Here is a 25,203-nt window from a genome sequence, read left to right on the forward strand (position 1 = left end):
TAGTTTTCGCTTTTTGCGTGACTATATACGCGGGTAAATTCGGAGGCATCAAATATTCACCAACTTGACATCCGGCTGCCAGTTATCCGCGTTGCCCGGAGGACAATCGGGACCCATCCTTTCGCTCGATCGTGTTGCACGACCTCCCGGGGAATTATTTCTCCGTCGCCTTTACAGTCTCGGCTGTAAGCCTGTGCGGTCGACACGAAACGGAATAAAGTATCTGTCGCTCTCTGCCACGGTATTCCCACAGAAACTTATTAGCGTACAATCGTGGTGTTGAGGTGAGAATGTGCGCGCCGGGCGTACGTACAATTCATACAGCAGATACGTTCTCCCGCCGGCAACGCGAGACACCTACACCGTCGTATCGTGCAATCGTAGTTGCGTCAGGCAGTCGCTCGCGCGCGTGTGATAGCACGTGTTCGGTATCACGGCTCTGGAATAACTGTCGCGATACTTATACAAATTGAGACGTGAAAGAGATATGTCCCTTGACGGCGCGAGTCCGCTTTCCCATCTCGCTATCCTCCTTATTCTTTCCGCTTTCCATTTCTGTCTCTTCCGCAACTTCCCTCTGCCTCGTCTTTTTCCGCTCGTTTCGCTCATACGTTCTGGGAGTACGCTCTCCCGTAACGTGTGCGCGAATAAACAAAACGGCAGTAATCTCCGCACGTGCAACCCGACACGAACACCCCTCTCTCTATCGTGAAAACGCCGTTTACCCGTTTCAATATCAGCTCGCTAAACGAGATCTCAAAGGAGGCACCGATCTAGGAGGTACTCACGAATTTCCCCGAGTGCTCTGCGAGATTCTATTACGAGATGGTACGCGGCGGGGGCCGCGTTTACGCTCCACTGGCACGCAGATGCGTCAATCAGATCAACAGGGAATTCGGCTGGTTGGTATTGAGTCGCGATAATCGAAAATGTTCATGTACCCTTCGGGCAAAACGATTGTCAATCAGATTGATCGATAGATAAGGACCATTCGCACCCGCGACTCCTCCACGAATCTTTTGAAATTCGATTTTACGCGTGGGGTACAGCTTTGCTGGACGTGGCCATCACGTTAAAACTGTCCGACGTTGACAATTAGTTTATGAATGTCGGTGACAGATAAAAACGCGGATGATTGACCGAAAATAGATTACGGATATCGCTTCGAATATTAAGCATTGCACAGAGATTTCCGTGCTATTCTTCCTCGATTCCATGATTTTTTCAATACACAACACGTTATAAAACTTGAAATCTTATGCGTACCTCATTGATAAGTATCGAAAATACTGTTTAACTAATCAATACTTTCAGTCTGTGCGATCGAAAATATATTATAAGTCATTTTAATGGACTTTATATATTTTATTCGTTATTTGATAGTGTCCTAGAATATACATATATTGTCCCGAAGAATTGCAGATTGTTGTCAGGTCGCATGCTTCCGCTATTGCGAGAATAAGTTGATACATCTATAACTGTACTACAAGTAGGTGAAATTTCACGAGAACTCTGGAACGTGTATTTTTCTTTCGTTTTACACGAAATCGATATAGTTGAGGATGACGACGGTATAGCTCAATGTGATAACGGGGGGGGGGTACGTTAGAATGGCCATCCATTGCATTAGTTGCCATTGATAAACTGGCTCTGGACGTGACATCATATATGTGTTGGCATCACGGCGAAATCCGGCATTGTTTAGACTGTATGATAAAGTTCTGCAATTCCCGCCGGCAGTTATAATGGTGATTGCTTCGAACGACAAGCGTCAGAGTAACACCGATGCGGCACGCGAAATTTCGCGTTAGTTCCATGTCGTTAGAAAAAAAATATATATATACGCAAATTCACATTTGTACAATGACTTTTTAAAAGGTCTTAATGAGAATATACGATCAGGGATTAAGAACGTTGTAGAAAATATTGGTTACATACTGAAATTTTTACAATGTCCGAAGTAAAAATCGATTGGTATAAATACCGGTATTATGTAATATTTTGAACTACGTATAACTTTCTCTTTGTTGCAACGATAGAAACGCCTGAGCATCGGATGTATATTTGGAAATTATCACAGTTCCAATTCCAAATTATAATCATACAAATAGCAGATATATAAATAGTAATCCGAAAATAATACGCCCCATTATTTTCAGGTTACATTTGTAAAGCAACATTTTGTAAAGCACAAAATTGAATTCATGCAGGATCGAGAACAAAAATAGTTTAATTCAGCGATTAATTAGTTGTGACACCCGTGGGTGTTGCTGCGAAAGCAGCGTTAATTGCGAGGTATTCAAGAGATCCTTTAATGAAATTACGTATGATTAACTTACGGCTACGAATTTTATGCAGGCTGCTCGCGGATCGCAGGTGTTGGATGGCGAGAAAACGGTAGGGTATTCGAGATTGGAGAAACTGTATTATACGGAACGCGTATAATATCCGAAACTTCGGCACTTCGGCATAAGATTTTAATCGAACGAAACTGTGCCTCCGCTATACACTTCGGTCAGTGAGTAAAGTTTCTGTTTCACGAGGGAGCAGAATGATTCTATTTCTCTTTTGCGTGGAAATATTTATTGCATTCTTATTTTTCTCCGTCTCACATGTAAAAGAGTAAACCAGCTTCTTGATCTAAGTAATTAACAGGACAGTAATTAGGAGAAACTTGGGTAAATTTGTTTGCGAACAAAAAGTCTTGACGGTATGTTCCATTGAAGCTATTAGAAATCGATGTAGCGCGCTGTCCAATCGAGAATACACAACGAATTGAATAAAGGTATACACTAACATAGGGAAAAACTTCTATAACCAGTTAGAAAATAAATGTAGTAGTATTCAATGAGCAGAAACAAAATTATTCATTTTTGCTATATTTTGGTCCTAAAATAAAGCATAAATGTTTCGATGCCATTAATCTTTATAATTATATATTTCTAAATATTTCTAATTATATCCTAAGTCTTATATTGTATGAAATAAGACAAAAGTTAATGATAAAAACGTGTTTTACAAGTAACAATTCATTCCTTTAATTAAATTAATACATGAGATATCATATTCTTAAGTAGAAAAAAAGGAGAGAGAAACAAGATATGAAAGAAAGTGTACTTTTCCGAAATGTAGACCATTGATCTATTTATTCGCTCTAATCAGCGTCACATTAATCTTTGTTTTATTTCGTCTCTGAAGTTAATCTGCGTCAGTTATTAATTTTTTTAGCCACGACAAAAACTTTATCCGTACTCAAACTTCATTAATACACGATCTTGCACGAACGTGCATTGGTACGCGCTTACTGCAACCTTTCTACGTCTTCCTATTTCAGCCAGTGGTCGTCGTGCGATCGTTATTCCCGAATCTGCCTGCCGCGTTTCTCGCGTAATTAGCGGGACCACGTGCGAGCAAAACTTGGCCCATAAATTTTCGGGAATGGAAATGGCGTCACGTCCGATCTCTCTCGCGATCTTTCCATCTTTCTCTCGGCGCTCCATCTCCGCCCGCCCGGCGCATTAAACGTTATTCTCCTTTCCAGAATGTCTCTTTCGCGTTCTGCGGCCATGGAGAAATCAGAAGACGGTACCCACGCTGATCACGTACCGCGCGCTAAGGCCAATCTGTTCTCCTCTGCCGTCACGTTTGACAGTTTATGTCATTCGCGTTGCCGCCCCGTCTGCGCGCGATCTACCTTTCGAACTCGGGTAAGATGTCAATCATGTTTCAGCCCACAGGTTTCGTCGCCGGAATTCGAATTTTCAAGCGTTTCATGGCTGTATCCGCCATCGAATTACGACGTTTCAGCGAATTATGAGGTTTCCGGTGAAAGACGTGCTTGTTACTGTTATCTGGGTTGCGGAATTGTTGAGGCTGTACTTATTTTACGAGTTTTGTGTCGCTAATAAATGTTTTTATGTCTTGCTTTTATTATACTCGGTCTGAGCTTCAAGAAGTTACATAAACTAAATTCCACATTTAGTTAGTATTTCATATGTTTTCTTATTAAAAGTTTTATTCCTTCAGATCGATAATTAACATTTTGTAATTTATTTATATTGTTAGAACTTAATTTGGAAAATTTATTTTATCGTCATAACTTTTATAATCGAGAAGTTATATTAGCCCTGTAATAATCTAGGTGAATTGTTTTTATTACTTGGTGGTCGAAAGGCGATTTGTTAGTTTAAAAATATTTTTCACTACTGTTTAATTTAATTTACGAGGCTTATGATTTCAATGATGTGCCCTTAATCGCTATAGTGGCCAACTCGGAAATTATTAAGAAATATCATTTAATATTTCACTAAAACAAGATGAACAAACAATATATGATGTAGCAGAGCAATCAATGAGGATTATAGTTACCGTTAAATACTAATTGTTGAACGCTTCATACATGGAGTAGCGTGAGATAAATATACTGGCCTGATTGTATTTCTGCGTTTTTCTCATCAAATTCACATTCGTTCATATGTCAAAATGTTTGCGTAACCGTTTCGTCGAGCAAAGAGATACCATTCCGTCTCTCCTATGCGCGCGGTGTAAAAGTGCCGGGCGTGCGATCGGATCGGTTTGTTTCAGGTTCAGAGGCCGGCTTCAAAAATGACTCGCGTACCTGTTAGAGGGCTTTCGAGCGGACGACAAACACGCGGCTACACGTGACACTCGGCTGCTGTGATTTTCAAACCGTTAACAGCCGGTCGTCGAATAGCGCCGATGCGAACGCCAACAGATTAATGCTAATTTACTCGATATTTACGCTTCTCCTCGACACTGTGGCCGGGCAACATATTTCCATTGTTTTACTACGGAGTGTCAATATTGAATAACGCGCGGCGATAGACTATCGGGATATTTACTATAGCGTTGCCTACATGTAAGCCTCAAAACGCGAGCATGCCGTATGAAACTGATAGATTGTTCGATTATTAAACACAAAATTTCTCTAGACCCGAGCAAATATAAAAAAGTGTCATTCTGAAATATACCAGTTTACATCGAATGACTTTATGTTTGCTAACAAATGTCTTTTGCATTTCTAGCTGCACTTCTACCTTACGGGTACACTGAGTCGTATTTTAATATTCAAATCCACTCGTCTATATTCGTACAAATACAATGTTATTAAATCATTTTACTGCAACGATATTTGTTAAGCAAATTTAAACTACGATATGTGAATCGGAGGGGCATAACATGATTCTCGAGAAATTCTTAAATTCTCGGCCCTGAGGAAATCAAGTGCCACTAGAGATACAACAAGATATTATAACGAGGGTGTGTCAACATAGTTCGGAATTCGGTGCATAATTCAATAAAAGGATAGAGAAAGAGAGGGAAAGAAAGAGAAAAATGAAAATGGGGTAAGGAGGTTAGAGGGAAAGAAATACGATGTTAAATTCGCGTATGAAAAATGAAATGGAATATAGATATAAGAATCTCCAGGGAATATATGTATAGAGCTGATTCGTGTCTTTCGTATAAACCGAAAATCGTTCTTTTTTCTAGAAATAACGTTGAAAAGTTGTAATACACTCACGGAAGAGTCGTATAATAACTTTTATGAATCTGTTTGATGATATAATAATTGAGCAATGGTTTTACATTGTATAATGAAACGTATTCCACACTTTCATTATTACACGCATCTAAAACGTGTAAAACACTTTTAATAGCATTTTTATGGAGTGCATATATTTTAATATCTTTTCCATTTTCCACGTGACCGAATATATTTTTGTGGGAGCAATTTTATAGATTAATATTTATCGTAAATTCCACATTGTGTGTAGCTGCACACAATGTATGTTACTACATAATATATTTTTAAGCAGAGATTTTTTAAAACAAGTGCATATATTTTGTTACATTTTGTATGAGCAGACAATTTTTTAATGTAGTATCTCATTTGACTTGTTTATTTTTATTCTATGCTTGATGGGGGTGACTAAAATTGTTCGTTTATTAAATTTTAATGAACGAGTAAGCAAATATCAATGTGTATAATCAGAATGATCGAACATTTCTCTCGGGACCGGAACGCAAGGGATGGAGATGGGGTGCACAGTTTGTTTTCTCAAGAATTTAAGCAATCTGGAGCAATCGGAATCGCTGACCTAAGCTCGTACAATTCTATTCTGCTTAACCCAGAGCGGTCGGCCGTACAGTTGTCAATAGAAGTTCGAAAGCATTGATTACTGATGACGACTGAATTGAATATAGAAAGAGAATTTAATTAAATTAGGTAAAATAAAAATATAATTTTATTTACTATAGAAACTATAAGTTTTATTGTAATTTTAAGAATTTTATGGTAATTTATTACTGTATTATTATTAATAAGTTTCATATATTTCAAGATATTCCCTTATACGACGTTTTATTTTAAACTCTTTCGTCCAAGTTACAATCCTTCTATTTCTTCTTATAAATAATATTACTATCTCGGACAGGACATTGTGAACAATACCTTCCATGCGACAAAGAGAATAGGTTGCGACTTTTACGTGTGTGATTCAATGTGTGGTTCTTTTTTTATTTATAGTTTGCTTACAGTTTCTAGCGTGCTGTGAATTAATGATTCACTTTTTCATAAACAGGAGATTTCTCCGTGTACTAGTGCGTCCTTCGCGGTCATTAATTCAGAGTTGATAATCTCTTACATCATTTCTCAAGCCGTCTCGCTATGAAATGCCGCGGTGAATACTTGCGTATATCGCGGGTGTACCTTTGTCGCGTGTCTCTGGAGATTTTTCCAACTGGGGATGAAATGCGGCTCGCAATTAGATCCACCTAGCGCGGCATATTTGCGGAGCTGCGCGCAAGATACTTTCCATCCACGCAATTTACATCTTTCCCTAGTCTACTCTTTTCTCTTGAGAGCACTTTCATAAGAATTATTACTCGTATTCATGCGTTGCCTTTAGATTTATTGACATTGAGCATTGGTAAGACATGATTCATTTAGCAGACGCAACAAAGTCTGCACGTATATAGTTTTACAATATAAAAATTCTAGCGGTTTTATTTTTCTGCGTTAATTCCACGTACTTATGAAACTCATTAGAATATATGGCGCCGCGTTGGCATCGACCAGAATTGCTACCGTCTGCCAACCCAATTATTCCGTAATCAGTCAACCAATAGGGCAGACGCTGTCTGGTCCGTCCTGTGCGTTCATTACAGATCATAAACATAATTTAATTACATCGGTAATCTCGTTCAATGTTTTATCGATTAAGATCACTGGTCTTTCATGCAAAAATTTAATATATTTTTTTGCGATAGTATAATGCTAAATCACTCGAGCGAAGCTTTAATTCCTTCATAAAATATTACAGAATCTCAGAAATATTGATGTAGAAACACTTAATACATTTTCCAAACTTTTTGATATTAATGTAAAAATTGTTAATATACAACTGACATTTTATGTGTCTCAATATTAAATTAAATTGCAAAGTTTATTATTGAAACTTCAAGCGACATTAAGAATTTGTCATTAAGAAATTTGCTATTGTTCTTAGAACATGTTGCGCAAAAATTCTTTTGTCATATTCTTTTTAATATAACTTTATTATAAATTGAATTTGTATAAAGTAAAGCTAGCCAATCTTCAAAAATCTTGGATGGAAGGTAACTTCTTTCGTGAAGAAATGTTTCAAAACGTTTGCAGAAGAAGTTTTTTGTTCTAGTAGAATAAATTTCGTTTAAACGTTTGTTTAGCATACTGGTATTGCAACTTTAATGAAGAAAAATCTCACGTTGCGTATCCTTTAGATAGCATCATAACCTGGTATCAGACCAACTAGTTTAATCTGTTTTAGGGCGATATATCATTGCTAACGCTTATTCCACAGTCTGTCAGTTCTTCCGGTGCAAAAGAACAATGCTGAGATTTATATGGAAATTTGCCGTTCCTCTTATATTTCATGTATTTTAGTTGGGGATCTCTGGGGTGAAAAAATGTACCTATACAGCATATGTCGTCTCTTCAAGCTCGGTTCGCGAGCATTTTTATCCGCCATTCGATTTGCATTGTAGATTTAACCGGAAAAAGCATATAAAGATTTTTTTTATAGAACTTTAGTTACATAATGCAACATCAACGCCAAGATTACAAGGTTGTCATATATAACATATCGATTTCGCATTAACGATTTCCACATTAATTCTAGAGTCCCAAATTTGTCGAATATTTATAGATCAGTTTTTGATTTATTAAAGTGGAGAATAAAATGAAATCTAATAAGAACGTCTCATTGTTTTACGCGCGCGATAAATGTCAAGCAGTAATTAATCAAAGTGTTCTAAATTAAGTCGCTTCAACATGAAATCGCGCGAAACGGCATATAGCGCGTGTAAGAATGGTAGAATTTCGCGGTGGATCTATAGCTGCAGAAGCAGAGCTTCACCGACGCTGCTTGGTGGTTGGTTAAGTAACGAGCGGTGCATATTTAGCCGCGGCTTCTCTGTAGAGACATGCAAATGTACAGCGATGGCTCCTCTCGGTTGGTTGCCTCTATACTACGTGAAATATACTCCGCTTCATGCTTAATCAAGATTTCGCCGGCCATTATACTCCGGAGAACCATTCTTCATAAAGTTTTGCATTTTGACAAATCTGCGATGTGTAAAGAGAGTATGTAATATCTTTACATAAATTTTTTAATCTGATTTCGTATTGTTTCTATAACATTAAAATATATTGCGTTTATTTACCAATTTATTTCTTAATTCAAATTGCATGATTTATTACTTTTCACTTAATTACATTTTATGAATGATATAGTACTTATTCTTGAAATAGTATGGATTGTTTAACATATAAATGATTGCTAGAAGAAAAATTAAATGTCTAGTTTTGTGAAAAACTTTTTGTAAAAAATAATATATAGTACGTAAATTTATTTTTTGTAAACAATAATATATAATACGTAAATTTATTTTTTGTAAAAAGTAATACATAATTTTAAAAACACTTAAAATTTATGTATTATGTATTATTAGTTTCACTATGTTGAAAAGAATTTTTCCTCATGCTTATTTACAAATAAATTATTGATATTATTGATAAACATTATTGTCTTTGTCAAGTTAAAAAAAAAATTCTTACACTAATCATTAAATATAAAATAATATTAGCTTAAAAGACGAAAGAAATAAAAATCAGATTTTAGGAAGCTGTAATCATACACTTACGCATATGATACTGTCTGCAAATAAAATCTTTTATTTATGCGATATTATGTGTATAATGTGCAATTTTTAACTTTTGCAAATGGGACGGCCGCAACAGTCTGGATACTCTTTTGTCTTATCCTCCTCATATCCTATCTGTGTTCCTGGGCGACAATGAGATAGAGGACATCTGAAATTTATAGAAAATTAACATCTGATCTGTAACACATTTATCTTTGCAAATTACTTCACTTACGCTTTCGCTGTCACTGATGTCCCTTCTGAGCTACACATCAGTTTACAGCATTCGCATTGAGGAGCCTTCATAATATCTTCAGGACAATTCTCTGTAAATATAAAGAACATAATTATATTAAATTGCGTATAATTTAAAACAATTACAGAATATAGATTACACTTATTAAAAATATTGTAGTATTGTTCTAATCGGGGTATCCATGTACGTAAAATGGCCCATTCTTTCTTATTGAATAAGAAAGTTTTTTACTTCATAGATGTTTTAATGATTCTATTTATTTTCTGTATGTCTTAAATCTTTTATAATGCTTTCAACTTTGATGTGGGTTCTCTTAGATCCATTGTAATTCGTGTAGTTTACTTTATTTGTATTTGATATTTAGTTATGACACATTAATTTATCTTTGTATTTAGTTGTTTATTTATTTTATATTCTGTGTGTGTATGAATTTGTCGTGTCCTAACTCCTTTCCGGCTATTATTATTTAGTTATTTATTTTATGGTTGATAAAATCTCTGTGTAATATATGAAATATATATTCCAGTAATTTTTTATCCAAAGAGAATAAATTAAATCACACTTGATACACATAATATACATAATAATATCCATATCGCTCGTTATTACCTTTCTATAATACTTTGTAAATACGCATTTGATTTTCATTGAGTATAAGAAAGTTTTCGATTTGTTACAAATAATTCATAATATCAATTAATTGTTAAATTTATTACCCCGGAGGGTCTGTCTTCCGGAGAATATTAATTAATTGTTAAAAGTATACGATTTTATAAAGGAAATGGAATTAATATAAATCAATGTATGATTCTGTATTTTCTTTAGAATAATCTTTTTTATTCAGTGCCACATTATTTTAAGAAATGGAGAGAGAGAGGGAGAGAGAGAGAGAGAAATACGTAATGTAATAGATAATGTAAATACGTACCAAATTTCGGAGTTTGTGTACTGAATTGAATCAAGAGGAGAAGAACGCACAATGATACGAAGTGTTTCATCTTGCTGAATTACATTGAATGAGACAAGTACAGCATCGAGATGCGAGAACAATTCTCAAAATGTATGTGTCAATACATATATACATATATATCTTCTTATATCTTTGAACTTTGATCTTTCAAAATAGATTAGATAAAGAGAAAATGCAGATTCTTTTAAAATTATGTCATACATAATCAGTATTTAGCATTAGTTAACATTAATATTTGTTACTACTAGATAATTATACTTTAAAGTTGACAGTTTTGTGGATACTGTTTTGTTTTTTAAAATATTACAAATTTTATGACATAATAAAGCCTTAGTTAACATCAATATTTGCCAGTACTAGATAATATACTAGATAACATACGCTTTAAAGTTTATAGTTTTGTAGATACTGTTTTATGTTTTTTGGGAAAGTTTTTATTTTTAAAATATTACAAATTTTAAAATTTGTTGTGAAAATGTTAAAATTAATATCAAATAAAATTTTTTATTTGTTTTTGTATATCTTGATTGTTTTTATTAAAAAATTTAAGGTTACAAAATTTTGTGATTCTATAAACAAGTATAATAAACGAGAGATGATAAGATATAAATCTTACGGAAATTGTGTTTAATACATACTTATGCAAATGTTAAATTATTAATGTTAAAATTTTGTTAATTTGTTATTATTTGTCTAATGTTTGTTAAGAGAAAAATGTTAAAGAGAATCGATTAAAAAATATTACCATATTATTGAATTATGATTATGTTATTTACCTTTTAAAGCTTCATTTTTATTAGGAAGAAAATGAGATACACTCTGATGCGCATATATAACTTTATTAGATATTTGTGCATATAATATTTTATTTATGATTAGTATGATATAGATAATATACATAATAATTTTATATATGTATGATATATAGAAATGTGTATTATATACGAGTATATGTATATAGTTCTAATGTTTCTTATTAAAACAGAATCTTTAATACACTTTAGCATCTACAGCCGAGAAGTAGGATTTGGTTTACAATCTTAAAACTTAACACATTCATACTTTCCGTACTTTTTGTCTTACGCGCACACACACTCTACTGTCCATATCTAAAAATCTTATTAACTTCCTATATTTCTAGTTCCTGTTTTTTCCTAATATTCTAGCCTCTCTCTGCTTCCTCTTTTCTCGTTCTTGTTTTTTCTCTATATCCAAAATTGTCGTGGTCTTTCTTCTTTATCTCCTCCTTTCTTTTCTCCTTTCCTTTTTCCTTCATGTCCTGTTCGGGTACTTCCCCTGTTGTTTCCTGCCTCCTTTATTCATTTCCATTCCAGCTTTTTCCTTTCCATTTCAGCTTACTGTCCCACAAAGTGGACCAGAGCTAGCCTTTCCTTGTATCCCTCTGCTCCACTTTTTATCCTTTTTGTACTTTCTTTTGAACACCCTCCTTTTCCACTTTATTATCTGTATCTATTTTTCTCTTATTTTCTTTTTATTTTTTCCTTTTTTTCTTCTACTTCAACACTTCTCTTCTTCTTCTTTCAACAATTGTTATAGATTTCTTTCTTCATTTCTTCCTTGCTTTTCTTTTCATTTTCTTTCTCTTTTCCAACTTTTCCTTTTCATTTCAGCTTACTAAGAAGTGTATGGAATAAATTGGACCTAGTTCTATCCTTTCTTTTTGTTCTACTCCTACCTAATCTGTACTTTGCTTTGAACACCCTTCTTTTTTTAGTTATGTTTTCAATAATCTCTCTTTTTAATGATTTCTCTGTCCATCTATCTCCACAAGACTTTCCCTCACTTATCCAAGAATTTGCTCAAATAGCTCTACTGTTAGAAGGTAGAGCGAGGAAGAGAAGAGCGTATACACAGGCAGGCAAAGAATTTCTTCTGTCTGTGTATGTACATACTTCTCTCCTCTCTACTCCTCCTGTCTTCCTTGCTACTATTCTCCTTCTCTTCTAATTTTCCTTTCTCATTTTCATACTTAACTATGTCCCATAACTGAATCATTGGATCTTTTAATTCTTTTACGTCCTTATTCCATTCTTTTCTTCACTTTTTTCCATATCTTTTAATCTTTTATCCCATTCTTCTCCTATCTTTTCTGAATCTTTCTTTACATCATCTCAAATGTCTCTTTCATCTCTTTTCCTTCCCAGTCTTTTGTTACCTTGACTGATACCCTCTTACCTTTTTCTCCCTCCATACGGTTTTCTCTGCTTTACCTGTATTCCCTTTGCTTTCCCTATTCCTATTTTCTTTTCTATCCTCTTTCTGTCTATCTTTTCTACCCTCTCTACGTTTCCGTTTAAATATCCTAACGTATCCATTCGCTTTTCTATTACTCTGTACCTCTTTCGACTCTTTACCTTTTGTCTCCAATTCTTCCTCTTCTATTATCTTATCTTTTTTAAATCTATACTTCCTACCTTATTCTTTTTCTCCTAATTCTTTAAACTCTTTCGCTTAGCATTCACGCACTTCCGTTCTTCCACGCGATCTGTTACCAAATCCTCTAATGCTTCTTATTAACTCTGCTACACCGCGGACAGCAAACAGGATATTCAGAATTACGGTCTCCAAGATGTTGTCCTGCATTCTTTTCACAATTGCATCTAAAGTAAATATAATAATACTATATAAACATCCATTTTGTGTCAAAAATTGAACAATGCATTAATACACATGCAACACTTTTAGTAGTAATGTAGAAGTGTTACATTTTATTATATGTATAATTTATTAAACTTACTCTTCTACTGTAAATTTATTCTGCGATGTGCACGTTACTTTTATACATCTTTGCTGATCTCCTTCAGGAAGCACCTCTCTAAGGCAGTTCTCTGAAATAATTTTTATGAGCTATTAAACTATAATAGTATAAAATAAAAAGAAACATTAATGTATATATGAATACGTATATACATATAATATATACTTTCTAACTCAAATCAATTAAAGAATAAATTTAGATTACTAATAAATGTAAGAATAAAAGATAATTCCCTGTAAATTTATTTAAATTATTTTTACATATCTACCGAGAAAGAGAGAGAGAGAGGAGGAGAGAAAATAAATACATAAATAAAATTATGTACCGTATTTCGGAACTTGCACTGAATAATGCACATATAGTAAGAAAATACATAACAACGCAAAACGTTTCATTATGAGATTTATGTATGTTGCTACACAAGAGAGATTCAATAAACTGTTATTTAGAATTCTTAAATCGAACTAAATTTATAGACTGTCTCATATCATAAATGCAATGTCAGGAATAAAGATAAGACTGTAAAACTATCCGCATCATAAGTGTGAGTAGTGCCCTGTCGTAATTTTTTATAATCTTACTCAGAGTTTTCATATGTATTTGTACTGAAAAGATAATTTGTGCAATTCACAAATTAAATAAAAAGGTAATAATAAGTGATAATAATTTAGAACAACAATTCATGCATTATATAAGAGATGTATTTTAGCATATTCAGATTATCAAAATTATCAGAGCTTCACATTATATATTAAATTGTTAACATATGTGAACAAGTTTTAATAATATTGTTTAAAATAATTAAATACACACACGTCTGCGATTTTGCTGATTTAATTTCGACTTAAGTTTTAACGCACATTAAAATTGAATGTTTCTAAAATTAGAAGCTCTTAATTAGTTTAAAAATAAAAATTGATTTAATTAGGGTAAATCGCATTTTCTCTTCTAAATTAATTTTTATCCTTACTTCTTTCTCGGATTATTCGGATTATTACTGCTGCAACTAATATGTTATAATTTTCTTTACATTTCAGGCAAACTTGATCAGATTAAGTTGGGTAATATTAAATAAAGGAAGTTCGCGCACGCATTCTGTAAGTGGTATTCTCAAGGGGCATTTTGGACTTGATCACGAAGAAATGTAAGAGAGAACGCACTCACAACCGCGTTGTACCGCGGATATGTCGTCGAGGTAGGTGAGTCCATTCCCAAGGCTTTGTTGAACGGGATAGGTACCGAGCCCAAGGGACACGCCGAGCTACAAGATCTCTATTATGTCAAGGAAAGGCGGAATGAGCTTCTTGGGACTTTCGTTTCGTTCGTTCGATGAACCGATCGTTCAATAGGATTCATTTTGGCTTTGATGAATCTTGATTTGCAAAGTAAATTTAATGATCGTTTTAAACATAGTTTTAATTTGATAATAATATTCAGCTTTAATAAATAGATATCTGTACTTGTCACGGAATAGTACCACTATATAACTAATGACGCAAAATGTATTACACAAGAGGTCATAAGAATCATAAGTTATCAATCGTTGAAATTTTTTTATATATGGAATGATAAGATATATTATAACGTAGCTTTTGATAACTTTAGAGTTCAAGCGTTTGCGTTCTGCAACAGTTTTGCATTTTATCGCAAGTGATTTCTTGAAAATAACAGTTTGGTATAGTTTCCAACTTAAAATAACAAATGTAATGTCAGAGATGGATATAGTTTATTTAGCTTGCAGCTATTAAAATTATACACAGTAGAATTCTAATATAACGTACATACCGCTATAAATTTTAAACTTTTAAAAATAATGGTATTCTTTATAATAATAACCATTCAACGTATATATAGCTGCATTACTTCTAAAATGTTCACTTTATTATAGCAAGTGATAAAATATTCAAAAACAGAAACCGGAAAAGGTGTCAAAGTTTAAAAATACACTCTGTAATAGGTGTAGCTTCAAGTCGTAATAAAATTTTATTTTATGCGATTGTTTTTAACGAACCTCCTCCGATCTATACTGCAATTGACAACTTCTTGTGCTTAATTAAATGCATGTTATTAATACAAATCTGCTTTTTAAAGAGCTTATGAATATTTAATACGGTATCAAATGGAAAATGAGATATCCATGTATTAAAACAAGAAATCAATTCGTGCAGGTCGCGTATAAATTTAGAGCGAAGGGAGTAAAATCCATCGCAAAATCCGGCACACAACAGGGTCGTAAATAATCAACGGCTCTTCGATCCGACAACAATATTGTAACACCGATACTACCGTTGCCGATAACGTGCGATTGACAGGTCAGTCTCTATCGGCATATATCCTATCTTCGTCTCCGTGACAGGTGCCGTGGTACAGTTGCACTGAAAGCGCGCGATTCGTATAACGTGAAGATCCCCAACGTCCACGAGCGCGTAATAATTTTTGCTTCTCAGCTGCAATAACTCATCGCCATCGTTGATACTGGAGAAAAACAAATTCGTGTTGTTTCCCTTAAGAACTTGTTCGGGTAGAATGGCGGCGTATCTTTTCATTGTTTCCTCCGCGTCTTCCGCCGCTTGACGAGCTTCCTGCAAAAAGATTTGCACGAATGATCGCGCTACGGATCGGGCGCAGTAATACAGATCAAAAGTTGCATGCATCAAACTATTACAAAGTACTTCGCATCGAAAAAAAGACCTTCCTTCCCTTCTCTATCCGACCAGTAACATCATCGACTTTCCGGAGCCATGTTTCAATATTTCGCCGCTCCGAGACTTTATTCAGTTGTATGCGCGCGATAAAAAATAAAGTGGGCTATCACTGCTGCGTTCTTACCGCGATCTCCGATTCGTTCTGTTTATCCTCGGCGAGCCTTCGCCATTTCAGGAAGGCAGCCTTATGCACGCTCCTCGCTTTTTCGTATTCCGGGTAAACGTCAGTAGCGAGGCTCTTGTATCCGAATGCGCCAGCTGCGTTGGTATTACCGTCTTTTCCGTAAGAGCTACAGCCGAGGAACCAGACGGTGTATCCTCGCAAAATTGGATATTGCTTCGTTCGCATGTACCAATACAAGGAGAAGTAAAGAGCGAGCTCCTGATTGGGCCCACCCTTCCCGGGATGCTCGCCGAGATGAACGGTAGGTCGGCCACCCAACAGAAGGCACAGTCCCAGACCCCATTTGTCCTTTGTGGGAAACATCTCCCATACCTCCCGGTCGGTCAGAGGGCATACCGGACTCTCCTTCATCTGCTCGTACATCTCCAACTTAGTAATTTTGTTCTCAACTGCCAGGATCATTAGCGACGCGATCTTCGCATACTCCTGTGCGAATTCCTCGACGGTTCCGCCACAGGTGAAGTTTAATTTCAAAGGGGACAGTCCCAGTTTAAGGGCTTCCGCCGCCATACATTCTACAGCGTCGGCACTGTGCGCGATCATGTATTGTTGTACGAACTTGTATCTTTTCTTTTCGTCCAATTGGGCGTCCACCCCTGTTATCAGAGGCCCGAATTCCCATAACAGCTTGCGTACACTTTGCGATACTTTATCAATAAGCCCGTACTTCGTCAAAATATCTAAGGCTCTTCGGTCCTTCGGGTCGTAAGTGCATGGATCACCGCCCAATTGCGTTGACGGTTCGTTTGTCATTGCCGATAAGTCAGATGTATAGAGAGTGATGACTTTGGCCGGATATGCCAAACGCGCCAGATCACCACCTAAAGTTTTTCTTTTATTATAACCTTCATTCATCTAATGTTTTAATTATTAATATACAGTCTTACAAAAAAGATAATTTACACTTTTTGCATAAATATGGAAAGGTATACATATATTCTGTACATTATATTTTAGATTGAGATTCTTTTTAGTAAAGGAAAATTTAATCTATTATACACTTCTCAAGACATTAACATTAATCTCGATGTTAATCTAGTTGTAAAATAAAATTTTTGCTGATACAAATTAATTTTAATATAGATTTATGTAATGTGATTTGTGCAATGTGTTATGAAAGTGACAAAATGAATTTATCTAACGGAATTATGTTTATGTATAGATTTCCGAAGAAATGGTGATGAGATATACATATATATGTGAATTAAGAGTTTCACAGAAGCAGTTAATGAAATTTTCCTGCACCTAAACTACTTACCTCTTATCGCAGAAAGTTTATTTCTCACGATATTGATCTCCTCAAGAGTCGCATTAGCAGCTTTTAACCTGTTGAGAACCCTTAACTTATCTCTCAATGTAATTGTATCACGCGGGCAGCACAGAAGCTCGTCTAGATCTCGGGACAGCAAAACTATTAATATATCGCGTTTTCTTAGTCGCTTACAGTAATTCGCGATTTTTCGTGTAATTTCAATTGTCTTTTCGTCCGGCTGCCCCTCTGTCCCGGCTTCGATGAAAGTTATACAACTGTCCAACTTTGGAAAAGCGTCCGGGAAGCTCCACATCATGGAGATCGATTTACGAGGTACTACAATAAATCCCTTTTTCAATTGTTTGCCAACCATCCTTTCGATTGCCGAGCTCATCATAACTACTTCCTTCCCCCAGCCAACGATATGCAAGTTATTCTTTATTTTATACTTGACATTATTAATTGTTAGCACTGTACGCCCGTCATATTTAATCTTCTTAGGAATAATTGCTGACGGGTAAATACATTTTATACCGGCCTCGATGACAGCACTGAGATCTTGACGGATCTGCGTTAAGGATGTCGGTTTAAAAATTAAGAAAGTTACTTCAAATTTATATATTATAACATAATCGTATATAAAATAGACAAAGTTAAGAATTAATAGTCTTATGTGTAACGTGTGAAATATATTTATCACTCAATTAAAAAAGAGAGCTGACTGAGCGAAATAATTTACGATAGAATAAAACATTCTCCTTCACATGATATAAAATAGTTCAGATATCTTTAATGTGTTATATATGTTATATTAGGTTATATAATGTTATAACCTGCAACATGGCTTTCTCCCCGTGCAATTTTTTCGTATCTGTAATCTGTTTCTGCCGAATGCTTACTTCCATATTAGAAAGCGCGTTTCCTATCGTTATTTTGTCAAATCGTGTTTGCTTAAAAAAAATTTCACATCATGACTTCCTGTCTTCTTGCTTTTATCACTGCGATTTTTGCGTAGTTCCTTCTTATTTCAACAAATTAATTACATGTTTTCCCTTATGACGCATAATTTATATAACATATAAATACTTTTACGATTTTATAGAATAAATTAAAAACTGTTGGATATTGTGATATGATCTAGATGTTATATTTTAGGTTACTAAAATTTTAAGTTGAATATAATTTCAAGTTACTTTGAGTTATTTTGTTTCAATCATGTGAAAATTAAATTGATTTCTAAAATCAATTTCTAACATATTAAATAAGAATTTATAATAACATTTAAAGTTCATCATTCTTAAAAATTTTAATTAAATAAATATTAAAAGGTGTATTCATTTGCAATAGCGATCAGTTTTGTTGTACGCAGAAATTGTTTGCATTATTTATTATATTCTAATGATAATACCAAGATATTTTAATTTTGTTAATAATAATATGGATACTTAATTATCGACGAAAAACTGTTAAAGTACCGGTAATTGCAGGTAAATTTACTTCGTTGCTAGCAAATGAACATAAAGGATTCAGGAATATTCGAAGGGCATTAACACAGCCGATCGTCGGTGTCAAAGACTAATTGATGTGAGTATGCAAGAACCAAGAAGTTAATTTACAAATGTTTAGAAAATTAAATTAATAAATTTATATTTAATGTTTTATCTAATTCTTCTTAAATATTAATTTATTAACATTGCTGTAATGTACGTATTGCAATAGCTGCAATGTAACTGCAAGGTTTGTGCTGTATGGGTATGTACGTTCTTTCTGCCTAGAAATTTGTCTTAGATCTGTTTCTTAATATTTTCTGATTAAAGATATAAATATTTTGATTTACTTAATGTGAAAAATACTAAATTATTCGTAAATATTTCAAATAATAAAACGTAATCAAGTCGACATTTGATTCTAATAATTGGGTATTAATAATAGCGAGAGTACAGCGTGAGAAAGAAGAAAGAACATTGTTATCCGTATTTAGCAAAAACTCCGAGCGTACACGTCCATACAACAACATATATGCTTTCTTTTTGCGTCCACTCGATTTTCGGGCAAATTTTTTATCATCACTGACAAGTGCAATACGGATATGAACCAAAAACCGTTTTACCATCACGGAAAATGAATGTGGTTACGTAGTTTCTACATTGATGACAAAATGGACGTGATGGCGTTGCGAATCAGCACGATTTCGAGACTCTAAATCAGAGTCACAAAATAACATTCCCGATTTTGATTGGTGCCGTCATGCTTCGTCAAAAACCGAAAGTTGTCATAGCAATTAATTTAATTTGTAAAGTCTGGTAATAGCACAGAGAAACCTGAGAGCGGCCACGCCAGCGTTTTACTTGATACCGTTTTGAAGAGACTGTTTCGCGCGCCTTTACGCCCATTTTTAGTTTTGGAACTATTTTGCTATGCATCTTCTGACACTGCCGATAAAGTCACCATTTTGTTCATGCTACGCCTTATATGTATACATATACATAATGTATGTATATGGGCGTAGCACGGACGCGCACCAAGTGGAGACTTTATCGGCAGTGCTTGAAAATGGGTGTAGCGGAATATAGTTCTAAAAATGAAAATGGGCGTAAGGCGCTGGAATCAGCCGAGCAAAAAAGGTATCAAAACGCCGGCGTGGCCGCTCTCAGGTTTCTCTCTGGTAAAAGATGCATTTGCTCTGTGTGCAATGTCAAAGGCGAAACTTTAGAATAAATTAGTACGAATAAAGTGTTTCGATAAAAATACGCTATTTTATGTCAATGAGCGACATTTATCATTTTTATATGGATGGAACACATATTTCGACAACATGAAAAACAAATAGTAGAAGAAATGAATAAAAATATAAAAGGACAATTGGAAAAATTATTTATTTCCAACAGTACAATTTTATATCAAATTGTCATAACTTAAAAAAAAAAATTTTTTTTAAATATGCTGTATTTAGAGATAAGATAGCATGCAGAAAAGCAAAACGAACAAAGAAAAACGTTTTGATAGTAAGACTATGGCAATACATATTATATAAACAAATAAAAGTTTATTTTCTTTGATTATTCATGTAATTTATTTCTTCTATTTAAAATACCAAGCTTTACAAATTGAATTTACCGCTATGAAAACTTCCGGTTTTTGACGAAACGTGGCGGCACCGACCTAACCTTGATGTTATTTCGTGACTCTTTAGAAGGTCTCTACTCGGATTTGATCAAGTTCTACTGTGCGAACGTAAGAGAACTGAATGATAGGGGTTATGCCAAAATAACGTAACTTATTTGAGATACTGCGTTTGCAAAACAAATTGTGCTAGTGAGAACATCTGAGACTTTCTTAGAAAATGATTGGTGTCTTGAAGAAATAAAGTTAACAAAACACAATTATGTTCATCAACCGATAGAGCGATAGTGGAGTTACTAGTCTACACAAATAAAGGCTGAAAAATTCTAAAAAAAATAATGGAAAACCGTCACATTGATTTATTTCGCGTCATCTTTATGCTAAACTGTTTTGTCCCATTTCTTTCCTTCACGGGAGTGACAAGCGCACCAGTGATACCACCAAGTATCATAGACATCATGAAGAATGACTCGAAGCTGTGCCAGACATCCAAATTTTTATACGATTCAGAATATGCCAGACCTTGTGCATCCATGGCGTATCCAATCGCTTCTTGGAACTATGATCCAGAGACCTTGAGTAACTTTCTGTGTTTAGGAGTTTACGACACAGCATACAAGATTTGTCAATATTCTAGTCGGTTACAAATTCCTCTCAATAGTACAGCAACATTAAATTCATATGTGGAGAAATATGTTCCTAATAAGACTAAAACCCAGGAAGATTTTTGTAACAGTCTACAGGGATTTACGTCATTGTATAGTAAAATAGATTTCTTTTTGGCACAGCTGGTCGAAAGTCTTAATACACCTCATACATGTGTAAAGATATGCTTTGACTTACGAGATAAGTTTCATCCACTGTGCGCAGTACTTGCTTGGATTAAAAGCATTGATGATATGATGAAAAGTGTTAAGGTAGAAACAACACATGATCTTGTGCCAACTGATAAGCCACCTATGAATCAATTAAAGGATGGTGTAACAGGTGACATTAAAACTACACAGGTTGAATCTAAAACGATAGAAGTAAAAGAACCTAAAGAATCTAAAGAACAGAATAGGAAGCAAATTACGATAGATTCTAACAACAGTAATAATGTTAAAGAAGGTAACTCAAATGTTCCTGACAATGCGCCATTTGATGAAGAAAAAACAAAATTCGATACTGAGAAAGCAAATAATATACAGAAGAAAATAAATAATAATACACTGGAGACACAAGTTCACAAATTAATACCTTCAATATTTAACGAAAATAAAGAGAATAGTGGCACTGAGCTTGGCACTAATGTCGATGTTGCAAAACCTATAAAAAATATGCCTCCAAACAGTGATTCACAAGCTCCATCAATAAATAAAGCTATAAATAATGCAAAGAAAGTTGTAAATGAAGAAAACGCAGAGAAATCTAATAAATTGCAAGAAATTGATGATTTAAAACCCAGTACACTATCAGAAAATACACAAGATCATTATGATGCTGAAAATCCAGAAGTTAATATGGAAAATGATATTGATGGTATTAATATTTATAAATATATTTATAAAATACTTATAATGTATATCGTTGTCAAAATTTGTAAATGTACATTCATCTATTGTCTAATTTAATTTAATAAATAATCAAGTAACTAAAGACTCGATATTAAAATGAACGAATTACGAAAAGTCTTTAAATAATCTCACGTTTCTTGATTTTCTCTGAAGAGTGTGAGGTCAGTGTGTAGAAATTAAATGTACAAAGTCATTAAATTTTGTGGACATAATATGAAAAAAATTTTACTAATGTTGATGTTGCAATGAATATTTGTAACAGAACAAATTCAAGAGTTATTCGCAAAGAAAAATGGAATTTACTCACCAAACAAAGTGCGAATGTTGAAGAATGAAAAATCGAAGAACGTGAGATTGAAAAAATAAAATTATAAGAATTGCATCGGAAACTTTTACTCGACCAGTTGTATAAATCCAAAAACAGAATACTTGATATAGAATAACTTCTGGTTGTCAAACATTGGTAGTTAATGTTCTGAAAAATATGAAATTATTTGATATCAAATCATATCAAAAGATATATTTTGAATGTTGTATAAATTTATAAATAATATATCGTACATATTTTGTATAATTTATGTGGCATTTTTATATGCATATATAAAAATAACTATATGTTATATGTTTATAATTTTTAGATGTGGGCGATACAATTCAACATCCAGATACAGGTAAGAATGTCTGGTGAAAGTTATTTTGTATTAATTCTGTGATATAATTGTGTACTTATATATGTGCATTTTCCAACAGGAAGTCATAATGACAATGTGCAAGAAACCTATGAACGGAAGAATAACAATGCTAGGCTAACGGAATATTCTAATATGCGAACGGAAGATGATTCCCATTTCTTCACTTACTTTACTGTGATCACTTTGGCTTGTCTCGCTGGATACATAGGTTATCATAATAAACAGAAGGTTAGTTTCACTCATGCATTTTTATTGTGCATTTATAATATTTGAAATGTTTATATTTCAGATACTTGCTATTGTATTAGAAGGTCGAAGATCAAGGAATAGTCGTGGTAGACGGCGACCGAGTACAGCTAGCTACCGAAAACTGGATTGTACACTTGAAGAAGCTGTTACATCGCAATGTAATGCTAACGTTACTCATGTCATATATTAATGCGAGTAGAGTATCACAAATTTTATAACGTCTGTATTATAGTATAACAAGTGTAATATATTTTGTATTTATAAGCATACTTTCAGTATAATATTTAATTTTCTAAAAGTTTTATATTTTAGCATTGAATCGATCTGTCATAGCAATGAAATTTACGAATAATATATAAAATAACGTTTAATATGATATCAGAGAAGCTAATTATATTTTTCAATTTATATTACAGTTTATATTTATTATATTATAGTTAATTTACATTTTATCGAGTTAAACATGATTCACAATTTATAAAACTTTCATTATATTACGGTTAATTTCCAGTACATAAATTGTCCAATATATTGGTAGCAAAGTTAGCACCAGTAATTTGGTAGCAAATTTGATTGAAAATTGTTAGCAAATTGGCATAAATTTTGTCTACGTAACACTCATGTTTTATCGATAAAGCACCTACTGACTTAACATTATCAAATTTATTATCAAATGCTCCATTTCTATAAGATTTTGCTCTACTTCTGTTAACAATTTGTCTTAAAGTATATGGTAAAGTCTGTTTAATTTGTGCTATTAATCTACTCATATAATATTTTATCATCTTTTGTTATATTTTTGTTAGTATGTGCTGAATTCAACAGTATTACATACCTATGTCAGATCCATGATTGCCACTTTCAGATTAGTATTCCGCCGGAATCGATTTTCTAAAGGAAAAGGAGAACCAGTGAAAGTGTTCAATACAATTAGGTGATTAGATCAGCTGCAGATTTGTTCCATCTGTCGGAGTGCCAGAGATTTGTTCGAAAAACTGGAGGTTAGGTTGAAAATTGGACAAGTGGCAATCGTGGTCAGATCTTGTATTATATTTGCAATATTTTTGCCGACAAAATTTTAAGCAACATTATTCAAAATCTGTTGTCGATAGAATTGGTTGTATGTGTATTGTTGAAAAATCTGTAAAATTAAAAAATTTTCTTGTATATTAGGAAGTTCGGAAAGTTTTCACCGCTCACATTTAGATAGCTTTAGCTGCATATTTCAAGAACATAAATAGCTATGTCTTGAGTTATTTTAAAAGTCCTACATAATTCAACGAAATTCAATAAACAGACGTCATTTTTTGTGTACTAAATTATAAATTTTTAATTGCAATAGAAATAGATCGCCACAAGTTGTTTTTCCAAAATGTGTACTTCTTCACTATTTTGATTTAAAAAACGTACTGCTGAAGCTCATCAATTACTTATGGAAACTTATGGTGATTTCGGCTCCATCAGAGAGAACATGTAGACAGTTTGAACGATTCAAAAAAGGTGATTGTGACATCAATGACAAAGAATTATGATCGGGTCATCCGGTAGGAGGGCTTGGTATATTATGAGTTGGTAAATTCGAATGAAACAGTCAGTACTGAACGTTATCGTGATGCAAAAACGGTCATCTATTGCATAAAATCACCGAAAAGTGATTCTCCGTGATAATGCTCGACCTCATGTTGCTTTGGCTGTAAAAAAACAGTTATTGGAGCTCGAATGGGAGGTTCTCCGTATCCAGCATATTCACCGGACTTTTCTCCATCGGATTATCATCTATTCCGTTCAGTGCAACACAATCTGGAGGATACACACTTTGCAATTTACGGTAGTAAAAAAATGGTTTTCTGAATGGATCAACAAAAAAAACAAGCCGTTTTATCAACGCGGAATCCAACTTTTGCCAGAAAGATGGGAAAAGGACATAGTTTCTGAGGGCTAATACTTTTATCAATGAATTCATTCAATTTGTTATTGCAAGAAATGCATATTTTAAGAGAAAAAAAGCGAAAACTTTCCGAACCACCTAATATTTAGAAATAATTATGTTAAATACAGAAATGTTTAATAATTTCTTATATATATTTTTAGCATTTTAATGTTACCATGAGTATTTATATTAAGTACATTGTATATAACATTTAGAAAACATGTTTTATATTATACACATTTGGAGTTTAGCAATTTACAACAAACATACGACATATTAATTATGACTGAATATTCGCACTAA

At 33.8% G+C, this 25,203-nt stretch overlaps 2 protein-coding genes and 2 long non-coding RNA genes across 4 annotated transcripts; 3 read left to right on the forward strand and 1 right to left on the reverse strand.

The window, feature by feature from the left end:
• Positions 1–178: 178 nt before the first annotated feature.
• LOC105567812 lies at positions 179–14,321 on the forward strand. The gene is made up of 3 exons (XR_001009397.1): positions 179–902; positions 3,542–3,707; positions 14,247–14,321. It is a non-coding gene; the product is annotated as an uncharacterized LOC105567812 (long non-coding RNA).
• A 30-nt stretch (positions 14,322–14,351) lies between these two features.
• Positions 14,352–17,680, reverse strand: LOC105567810 (glycerate kinase-like). The gene is made up of 4 exons (XM_012023005.1): positions 17,357–17,680; positions 16,039–16,919; positions 15,496–15,791; positions 14,352–14,481 (listed from the first exon to the last, which is right to left on the reverse strand). Exons 1-4 carry the CDS (start codon positions 17,664–17,666, stop codon positions 14,370–14,372), a joined length of 1,599 nt encoding a protein of 532 aa, XP_011878395.1. The 5' UTR covers positions 17,667–17,680; the 3' UTR covers positions 14,352–14,369.
• Positions 14,395–18,931, forward strand: LOC105567809. The gene is made up of 3 exons (XR_001009396.1): positions 14,395–14,594; positions 15,378–15,521; positions 18,838–18,931. It is a non-coding gene; the product is annotated as an uncharacterized LOC105567809 (long non-coding RNA).
• A 1,595-nt stretch (positions 18,932–20,526) lies between these two features.
• LOC105567813 (trans-Golgi network integral membrane protein 1-like) lies at positions 20,527–23,380 on the forward strand. Its single transcript, XM_012023006.1, has 4 exons — positions 20,527–21,994; positions 22,668–22,700; positions 22,780–22,949; positions 23,011–23,380. The coding sequence occupies exons 1-4, from the start codon at positions 20,812–20,814 to the stop codon at positions 23,158–23,160; spliced, it is 1,536 nt and encodes a 511-aa protein (XP_011878396.1). The 5' UTR covers positions 20,527–20,811; the 3' UTR covers positions 23,161–23,380.
• Positions 23,381–25,203: the final 1,823 nt, after the last annotated feature.

This window comes from Vollenhovia emeryi, unplaced genomic scaffold (genome assembly GCF_000949405.1).
Source record: "Vollenhovia emeryi isolate VEMERY1.0 unplaced genomic scaffold, V.emery_V1.0 DF939134.1, whole genome shotgun sequence".
In the NCBI taxonomy this organism is placed as follows: domain Eukaryota; kingdom Metazoa; phylum Arthropoda; class Insecta; order Hymenoptera; family Formicidae; genus Vollenhovia; species Vollenhovia emeryi.

Bases quoted from the DNA above. Each gene is read 5' to 3' on its own strand.
- LOC105567810 (XM_012023005.1), bottom strand. From the start codon at position 17,666: ATGATGTGGAGCTTCCCGGACGCTTTTCCAAAGTTGGACAGTTGTATA. The intron at 16,920-17,356 runs GTAAGTAGTTTA...GAAAAACTTTAG, and splicing joins TAAACTTTCTGCGATAAGAG to GTGGTGATCTGGCGCGTTTG. The intron at 15,792-16,038 runs GTAAGAACGCAG...ATCTTTTTGCAG, and splicing joins AGAACGAATCGGAGATCGCG to GAAGCTCGTCAAGCGGCGGA.
- LOC105567813 (XM_012023006.1), top strand. From the start codon at position 20,812: ATGGAAAACCGTCACATTGATTTATTTCGCGTCATCTTTATGCTAAAC. The intron at 21,995-22,667 runs GTATTAATATTT...TATAATTTTTAG, and splicing joins TATGGAAAATGATATTGATG to ATGTGGGCGATACAATTCAA. The intron at 22,950-23,010 runs GTTAGTTTCACT...TTTATATTTCAG, and splicing joins GTTATCATAATAAACAGAAG to ATACTTGCTATTGTATTAGA.